The sequence below is a fragment of the Engraulis encrasicolus genome, chromosome 22, assembly GCF_034702125.1.
Source record: "Engraulis encrasicolus isolate BLACKSEA-1 chromosome 22, IST_EnEncr_1.0, whole genome shotgun sequence".
NCBI lineage: Eukaryota > Metazoa > Chordata > Actinopteri > Clupeiformes > Engraulidae > Engraulis > Engraulis encrasicolus.
This window is the reverse complement of record NC_085878.1, coordinates 7,802,746-7,812,540: the sequence shown is the minus strand read 5'-3', so window position 1 is coordinate 7,812,540 and position 9,795 is coordinate 7,802,746. Positions and strand designations below refer to the sequence as shown.

The following is a 9,795-nucleotide window of genomic DNA, read 5'->3' as shown; positions in this document are numbered from 1 at the left end:
CTAGGAGGGCACAGGCTGGCTAACTAAGCGGTACCGCGCCTCCCTCCGGGCCAGTAGCTCCACCAGGGGGTAGGTGAGCATGGAGAGGACCAACGAGGAGAGCAGCAGGTAGGTCTTGGTGGACAGGCACAGGTGGGAACTGTAACTAAAGGCAAGCAAGGCGCCCACCGACTCCCAAAGCCGGTAGTTAGCAAACGCGGCCTCCTTGTGGTCGGGGAAGAGAACTCCATACATAGCTGTAACAAATGGATGTGAATATATCATGTAAGATGCACATCTAGTATGTATGTAGGCCTATCAATTATATGTGAATGTGGAATCTATAGGCTACTAATAATGTAGTGTATGTATGTAATGTGATGAGTGTAGTAGGCTACATATAACACAATATCACCAGGTGAACAGAAAAAATGTGTTCTGATTGGCTGACAAGGTATCTGTTATTGCCCTGAAATGGAACACCTAATGAAGTCAAGCGTCTAACGGTATTTACGGGAAAACCTTGTAGAAATCATACATATGATATACCCTCAGCATTCCAAACGAAGAATCTATGCGCATCTAAGTTAGAAGGTTCCAATAGAGAAGCTCCTATCTTGGCCGCTAGATTCTGGTGCTGTTGGTATGCCTATGCTTCGGCAGCCACTATCCCTTCAGCTGCAGCATCGGGCTGTTCTATGCCTTCACCTTTCCTCGCCTCGCAATAAGTTAACAGCTTATATCTCATATGTTATATGTTATAGACAGCTGCGCTAAAAATTGAGAGATCACTTCGAAATTTTTTGTTTTTCCGATTTTACTATGGATAGGTATGTGTTTGAGTAAAACAAACATTGTTATTTCATTCTACAAACTACCGACTATTTTTGAATTTCGGAAGAAAATATTGTCATTTACAGCATTTAATTGCAGAAAATTACAAATGGTAATTCAAAATGGTCTCTCAATTTTTTCCCCCGCTGTATGTTATGTGATGTGTGTATACTGTAGATTACAGTAGGGTTTGACTGTGCCTCACCATTGATCTGTGTCTATGCGTATGTTGAGTGGGGTGTACATTATGATGTATATGTGTGTACTATACTGCTATGTGTCTGGCTGTGCCTCACCGTTGATCTGTGTCTGCCACACGCCGTCCGCCATCCCCCAGAGTCCTGGCACCAGGAAGAAGATGGCGAAGTGGTCGGGGTGCGGACGCCAGAACAGCAGTCCCATGATGCAACAGAAGTTGGTCAAAGCGGCTGGTATGAACACACACACAAACATTACAGGGTCATTCTGTGAATGTAGCATCTCAGTGAGGAGAAACAGGGCCATTATCTTATGAATCATACCCAGGCCAAAGAGGGCCATTCTGCTTATGACTCATACCCAGGCCAAAGAGGGCCATTCTGCTTATGACTCATACCCAGGCCAAAGAGGACCATTTTGCTTATGAATCATACCCAGGCCAAAGAGGGCCATTCTGCCGGTGAATGGCGCTATCTTCCCGAAGACAAATGAGCAGACGGAGTCACACGCTCCGAAGCAGATCATGCTGTAGCCGATGAAGTGGATGCCCAGAGCACAGGTGACATAGTTCTATAGAGAGAGCATAGAACATAGAACACAGGTGACGTAGTTCTATAGAGAGAACACAGAACATAGAGCACAGGTGATGTAGTTCTATAGAGAGAACATAGAGCACAGGTGACAACTCTATAGAGAGAACACAGAATATGGAGCATAGGTGACGTAGTTCTATAGAGAGAACATAGAACACAGAGCACAGGTGACATAGTTGTATAGAGAGAACACAGAGCACAGTGACATAGTTCTATAGAGAGAAGACAGAACACTGAGCACAGGTGACGTAGTTCTATAGAGAGGACACAGAATGTGGGCATAGAACACCAGTTTAGAATTAGATGTATATAGAATATGTGTATGTAACATGGCGGTAACACAGAAGATGATACAGAAAATGTGTATAGCTCTATACACAGAACATGCAAATAGAACAACATGAGTCTGAAGCATTTTCAACTCTCAAGTTTGAAAATGTGATTTCCTGATTGGAATTGCTGATCACAAACACCTACTTGGTATCATGTGCCCTTATAACTATGCACATTTTCAGAAACACATACTTGGTGTCATGGCTAAGCCTTATAACTAGTGCACATTTCAGAAACAGTTGAAGGAGAGGATTGTGCACATCCCAGGGAAAGGTGAAGGACGAAGGGCAACTGAAGTCCGCACACTTAGAATCCTTTTTGTTCTATTTTATTTTTTCATGGCAGGATAACGTTTCGACCTCAACAGTCTTCTTCAGACTCCCTGCACACAATGAAACTGCATTTAGGCCTCACCCGTGCAAACAGCACCCCAAGTGAGGAGTGCAGAGGAAAGGTACCATGGTCAGGGTACCCCAGTCATGGGGGAGGATGAGGGAGAACTAGTTAATTACTTCCCCCACCATCCTGGCGGGTTGAGAGTCAAACAAGCAACCCTTGGGCCACAAGTCGGACGCCCTAACTGCTTACCCATGACCAGGGGCGCAACTACTCCTTTCTGGGGGGATATGCAAGAACTATTTTGGTACCCCACCCCTCCCAAACTTCGGAGTAGAATCACCCTAATGCCATTTGAACCGTGACACCCATCCACCTTTACACCCGAAGTGTTTTCTGCCGCAGGCTTACATCAACAGAGTTGCCGTGTTATTCGATGTTTAAGCGCATATGGATACTGGGCACCGTCTCCAAACTTTCCCCACAAAAATAACATGTCATGACACCAAACTTCTACAGTATAACAAATGTGGTTTGTACTCACAAAAAGATGAATTTGAAACTTTGTACATAGTCCAGGAGTTTATTAGTAACAACACATGAGACGATTAGCTTTTCTGCTGCTAAACATCCGTCGACGTCACTTCCTCCAGCTGGGACTTTGTTGATGGAAACAAATACACGTGAGTCCGGAAGGCGGAAAACTCAAAAAGACAGCTTGTGCTACAACTAGAAATTAACCACTTCGGATTTAAATTTTACCACGTTTAATAAATAGAAGACGATGCCACACTCGTGCATATATCCTGGCTGTGGACTAAAACACAAACCTTACAATAAGTGGACAGTCCAAGCTGGAGGAAGTGACGTCGACGGATGTTTAGCAGCAGAAAAGCTAATCGTCTCGTGTGTTGTTACTAATAAACTCCTGGACTATGTACAAAGTTTCAAATTCATCTTTTTGTGAGTACAAACCACATTTGTTATACTGTAGAAGTTTGGTGTCATGACATGTTATTTTTGTGGGGAAAGTTTGGAGACGGTGCCCAGGATCCATATGTGCTTGAGTCAAGCTATCCGGAATAAACATCGAATAACACGGCAACTCTGTTGATGTAAGCCTGCGGCAGAAAACACTTCGGGTGTAAAGGTGGATGGGTGTCACGGTTCAAATGGCATTAGGGTGATTCTACTCCGAACCATCGCTTTAATAATTATTTGGCGCCCTCCAACGCCCTCTCTTTGGCGCCCCCCTCTCTCTGGCGCCCCCCTGCAACGCATACTTCGCATATACTGTAGTTGCGCCCCTGCCCATGACTGCCCAAAGGAGTGGTAAACGCAGCATCTAAGGTTCTTTCTATGCGGACTCCCGCCCTTCCTTGCTCACTTGCCTGCTTGTGGCCTCTCGATGACGTCACTGACGACAGAAATTTATTTTTATCTATATCTCGCAAGAGCGCAATACTAATGTCATTTTCTTGTTTCCAGTCAGTATGGTGAATGAAGAATAGTCCTGCAGAAGTTGTTGAGGCTAGGCTGACTGTAGGGAAAGTGTATTGGTTTCTCCACGGAGGCGGAGCATCAGCAAAACAGGAGACCACAAGCACAGGCCGAGGATGAAGTCTGCATATTGGACAGAATGTCTACTGTTAGGTTGAACTCTGGCCAGAGGAAGTGATGCGTTGAGACTTCCTGTCCTCACCTTGGTGAACTCTGCAAAGAGATAGCACTGCTCCAGGCCGCTGTAGATCGTCATGGGGATGAGCAGCTGCAGCTTGCGATCGCTGAGCAGTCGCATGGTTGCCATGACAATGCTGCGTAACGATTCACCACTCCCACGGAACTCCTTGGCCACGCCCCCATCTAGGTCATCCAGGAAGAAAGCCACTATTGCTATTGCAACCAGACCCATACCTGAAGAGAAGAGTTATATAACATTACTATGGCAACCAGACCCATGCCTACACAGAGGAGTTGGATAACATTAGGCCTTCTGTAGCAGCCCATGCTGTAGATTACCGTACTGCGGCAGATTTAACTTTTTTCCTTTTTCTGTTTTTATTTGAAGCACATTGAACTGTCTCTATGAAATGCACAATACAAATAAATGTGCCTTACGGTAGATTATAACACAGAGGAAATACATCACTCTAGCACAGTTTATAACACAGAGGATACCCATACATACACAAAGGGGTTGGATAACATCACTCTAGCACAGTGTTTTTTAAAAACTGATATTCAAAAAATTCAATAACGAATGTACATCAAAACAAACCCATTAGTTAAAGGGGCACAAGGTAGGATGATGTCATTTGCACAGTACCCGTGGCTTGCCTGTCTCAAAATCTACACCGTAATGAAAAAATGCTGTTCAAATAAACTCGCTGTGAGATCACGGAATGCCAGTAGTTGATACAAATCTGAATACGGTATCTAAAGCGATGTTTCAAATGAAAAGTGTTTCTCACGATACTCATTCGGTCCTGCGCTGTCAAAAGTTGCATATGGGGTTTTCTGACAGCGGACCGTGGAAGTGCTTGTGATAGCCATCGTTCACTTACTAATGACTCACATAAGCACAGGCTGACTCAGGATTAATTAAACTTTAAATCCTACCTGGAGCCCCTTTAAGAATGGCATTGTAATATAATCTATTGCATCTCTTAACATCACAACTATTATTGTTATTTTATATATCCCAGAGGGGCACTACTATCAGACCTAGACTATGGCTGGCTTATGATGTGTTTCTTCAAAACAAGTTGAGAACCACTGCCCTTACAATACAAAGTATGGGCATTACTCCAGTTAACCTTTAGATCACTTGTTAGCATGTCTGCATCCCATGCCAGAGTTTGCTGTGAGGTTGTGGGTTCGAGCCCAGGGGTGGATGGTGTAGGATGACCTTAGTTACGAAGGGTACTACCAGAGCCATACAGAGGGGAGAGTTACGCGATTGGAGGACCAGGAATTAAATTGCAGCCCCGCCTTTCAACGAGATAAGGTCGTGCCTAAAGCGACTGTCTTCCTATAGACTCAACATAGAACCACCACATTAACAGCCAAAAATAAGGACTAACGAACTATACTGCGGGGTAATCACTACAAATATGTAAACTATCAACTGTCTCGGTGGTGATAATCACAACAGTTTTACAATCTGTGATGTTAATCTGAAGTTATTACTACGAACAGCAAGTGTGGTCATATTCCCTGCATTGCATCTGCTGTGTGCTACGCCCACTACTAGGCACTAACATTCGCAATGCTGAGCAGTACTGAGAAGCTAAAACAGCTAATTTTGCTAATGAGGAAGTCGGCCCTAGCACACAGCGGAGATGGAGCCTGATTCTCCCCTCTGTATGGCTCTGGGTACTACTACACTCTATACATGATGTGTGTGTGTGTGTGTGTGTGTGTGTGTGTGTGTGTGTGTGTGTGTGTGTGTGTGTGTGTGTGTGTGTGTGTGTGTGTGTGTGTGTGTGTGTGTGTGTGTGTGTGTGTGTCCTCACCGATGTAGCAGCCCATGAGCGTGTAGACCAGTTTCTGGTCGGGTTGAGTGACGTTGCCTGATTGGATGAACTCGTCGGCACACTGACCAATCCCACAGTACTGCAACGCCTCCTCTGGGATATCAGCTGGTAGGAAACACACACACACATACAGGCACGTACACACACAAACACACACACACACACACACACACACACACACACACACACACACAGAGTACTGTGTAGTAGCATTACGAAACATGACTTGTGTGTGTTTTTGTATGTGTGACCGACCCCACACAATACTGCAGGGCCTGCTCTGGAATGTCAGGAATATCAGCTGGGAGCGGATATTCATGTTTTTTTATATACTAGGGCTTTTTTGCCTTTATTTCTGACAGGACAGTGGAGGAGAGACAGGATTTTTTTCCTCTGCACTTTATCCCACTTGGACTAGTGAATCACATTGAAGTACACACACTAGTCCGTAGCAGTGGGCTACCTGCTGAGCGGCGCCCGGGGAGCAGCGTGGGGGTTAGGTGCCTTGCTCAAGGGCACTTCAGCCGTGGTCCGGTCGGGCAATGAACCGGGACCTTTGGGTTGCCAACCCAGTGCTCTAACCACTGAACCACAGCTGACCCCAGAGAGTCGGGAAAGGATCGGCAAATGACCCGGGCCGGAATCGAACAGGTCGCCAGCGTTGTGTGTGTGTGTCATCATTGCCTACCTATGTGTGTGTGTATGGTATACCTATGTGTGTGTGTCCGTTACAGAGTAGCGTATGTGTGTGTCATGATACCTACCTATGTGTGTGTCCTGGCTGAAGATGGCTGAGGAGAGCAGGTTTCCGCAGATGGCGGCGGACTGGAACATGGCAAAGAAGATGCCAAAATACTGAGTCAGCAGGTCCTCCGCTCGACCACTCACACTGCTGCTGTTGCCCTCTCTTTTACTCTCCCTATGGCCGTCAATATTGCCCTGCCCATGGCCCTTATCCTGATCCTCAACACTTCTGTTACGCTTGCCAATGCTGTCCTCTCCCGTGCTGCCTTTGCTGCCCTCCTTCTCCTCAACAGCTCTGCTGCCCTCCGTCTTTTCAACACCTCTTCTGCCGCTGTTGCCCTCCATATTGCCCTGTCTACTGCCCTCTCTCTCCTCAGCTCGCCAACTCACATTGCTGCTGTGACCCTCCTCTCTGCCCTCTCTACTGCCCTCCATATTGCCCTCCCTCTCCTCAGCTCGGTGGCTAGTGCTGGCCTCCTGCCCTGGCCTGGTGGTGCTGTTGCCCTCCCCTCCGTCCATGCTCTCCTTCTCCTGAACATGTCTACTGCTCCCTTCTCTGCTGCACGTGCTGTTTCCGCCGTCTGTTGCCCCTGTGGCGCCGGCGTCCTCTGCATCAGCATTCTCCGCTCCTCTGTCCTCTCCATGTGTGTCCTTCTTGCGTACGTCTTCCTTGTCCTCTCCATGTGTGTCCTTCTTGCCTCCCTCTTCCTCTTCCTCGTCCTCTCCGCCCGTGAGCTCCTTCCGCGCCTGCCGCTGGGCGGTCAGGGCCAGGTATGTACACTTGGCTGACCACAAGGGGCCGCCACCGAGCCCCAGCACTGCAGAGGTGGGAATCAGAGTCTCCCTGGAGGAGAGAGAAGAAGAAAGAGAGAGAGAGGTGAGGAGATCAGGGTACGTCTGGATACAGAGGAGGACCAAAGGGTTGCAGGTTTGAATCCCACCCTTCTACTCCCTATCTCACTCTCTTGCCCCTGAGCGAGGACCCTGACCCCACACTGATCCATGGACTTTCTGGTTTGCTCGCAAATGTATTTGTATTGTTAAATTTGCGAGCAAACCAGAGACATTCCTAGCAACTGTATGTGTGTGTGTGTGTGTGTTTCTGTGTACCATCCTGAGTAGAGGTTTCCACAGGAGTATGTGACGTAGCAGGCCATGGAGGCCACGATGGTCCACTTGCAGCCCAGAGTCTTGATCAGCAGCGGCGGAAACAAAATGGCCGACAGGATGAGCGCCGCGTAGATCACACTCAGGGACGCCACGCCCAGACCCTGCTCAGCATTCAGACTACTCTATTGTCACACACACACACACACACACACACACACACACACACACACACACACACACACACACACACACACACACACACCAGGCACGTGCGCTCCAATACGGCAGGGGAGGCAGTGCCTCACCAACCCTATGAGAATGATGAGATGCAGTAAATATGAATAATAGTAACAAGAATAACTATTGTTTTCCATTTGTGCAGTAGTTAAACAGTTTCAATAATTTTCAATCATTTTCGTGACCAAAATCGTAATATTTTCCCATTTCATGTCAAATTGCTCCCAATACGCTGAATTTGGGGCAACTCCTAGCTTGCCTCACGCCGGATTGCGCAATCCCTCGTTAACAAGCTTGTGCGCATGCGCCATTTTGCTCGTTCTGTGTATGCAACCTGGTAATATTGTATTAAACGTTTTTATACACTTAATAGAAATATGTATGGTGTGCACTCGTGTGTGCACTCGTGTGATTATCATTTCTTTACTCTGAACGCTTTGGCATAACGCCCACTGAAAGATACAGTGGTGAGGCCAGCAGCAGTCTGGCCGCAATCTCATTCTGGCATTGAGAGTCTTGCTGGCAGTTACGTCATAGCGAATCTGAAGTTCAGTCGGTCGTGTCATTAGTGTTGGCTAGCTTGTTCACTTTGACTGCTACCATGGAAGTGGATTTCATAACGAAACTAAGAGCTTCAAGTAACAGGAATTAACAGGACAGAATAAGGTAGGAAATCAGTTTTCCCACTGATTTGCTCGCCGAAGCACTGAGTTTACTATTTGGTGGCAATATTGTTATCGATGTTGTCTACTTGTCTTCCGTCCTCACTTCAAAAGGAAAGCACCTGTGCTATCCTGTCACCAAGCTAACGCCACTTTCAAAAATGCACACCTTTCCTGAATTCATGGTGGGCTGCCCGGGTGGTTTAGTTACCATATGTAATGTGATGTGTGTAGATTCGCTTGTGTTTGTTGGGCATCTGCGTGTGACTGGAGTGAACAGTGTACAGTGCGAGGCAGCGAGAACAGTGTCTGGCTGCGCAAGCTACTTGTAGAACCTAGTAGTAAGCTAACATTTAGCTCCACTAGACAAGCTACATCCAATAGAAATATTAAGCTAGCTCCATCTGTAAAATGTAGCGAACTACATCATTACAAGCTACTTCAACTAGAAATTCAAAATCACAGCATATTTGTATTATTTGGGCTGCAAAACTGACATCTGATATGTCTGTTGGATATGATAGACCCATATGATATTTTTGGCCATGGTAATATACCTATGGTCAATCAGCTGGCTTCTTAAATTTGCTCTCCTGTCTCCCCCCGGTGTGTGCGCATTTTGCCTAGTCATTAGTTTTGCGAGTTTGATTGCGAGTTGATACCGGTCTGATGGAGTGACATTGCGCATGAAAATGTCAATAGAAACAAAGGTGTGGACATTTGGGTGTATAATTTGATTGCTCGAGACATTTTTGGGAGATAATAGTCCATGGTGTGGCAACTAGCCGTCTTCCTCCCCTGCCTTCAGTGTGTGTGTGTGTGTGTGCGCGCGCGCGTGTGTGTGCCTGTCGCGTTTGAGAGTTCCATTGGCGCACGGCACGAGCATATGGCAAGCCGTTTTAACAGTAGGGTAGAGCAGAGAAGAGAATGGATATGTGTTGCAGTTGCGCATGGAAATGTTCCGTTTCTCCGATGACGTTTTTTTTATTATTATTTTTTTAGCTTCCCCAACAGTCTTGCTGTAGCGCCGCCTATGTGTAGGCCTACCTTATGTTAAGAAAGCCATGACATATGAAACTTATCGGTTGACCTATTTGGCAAATATTTACTAATAGGCCTACTGTAGCTGTATATTTGAAAATCTGATATTGGAAAAGTCAGTGCCTCACCAGCAATAAAGACCAGCGCACGTTACTGCCACACACACGGTGAGAGCAGCGTAGATCACACTCA

At 46.5% G+C, this 9,795-nt stretch overlaps 1 protein-coding gene across 1 annotated transcript in view; it reads right to left on the bottom strand.

The window, feature by feature from the left end:
- Nucleotides 1–9,795, bottom strand: part of LOC134439288 (protein unc-93 homolog A-like) — an 11,593-nt gene continuing 1,798 nt past the window's right edge. Inside the window, exons 2-9 of the mRNA XM_063189190.1 lie at nucleotides 7,664–7,845; nucleotides 7,301–7,397; nucleotides 6,574–6,712; nucleotides 5,789–5,914; nucleotides 3,976–4,187; nucleotides 1,446–1,581; nucleotides 1,110–1,241; nucleotides 1–236 (exon numbers count right to left, since the gene is read on the bottom strand). Coding sequence (XP_063045260.1) covers nucleotides 1–236; nucleotides 1,110–1,241; nucleotides 1,446–1,581; nucleotides 3,976–4,187; nucleotides 5,789–5,914; nucleotides 6,574–6,712; nucleotides 7,301–7,397; nucleotides 7,664–7,845 — 1,260 coding nt within the window. The remainder of the gene's footprint in view (nucleotides 237–1,109; nucleotides 1,242–1,445; nucleotides 1,582–3,975; nucleotides 4,188–5,788; nucleotides 5,915–6,573; nucleotides 6,713–7,300; nucleotides 7,398–7,663; nucleotides 7,846–9,795) is intronic.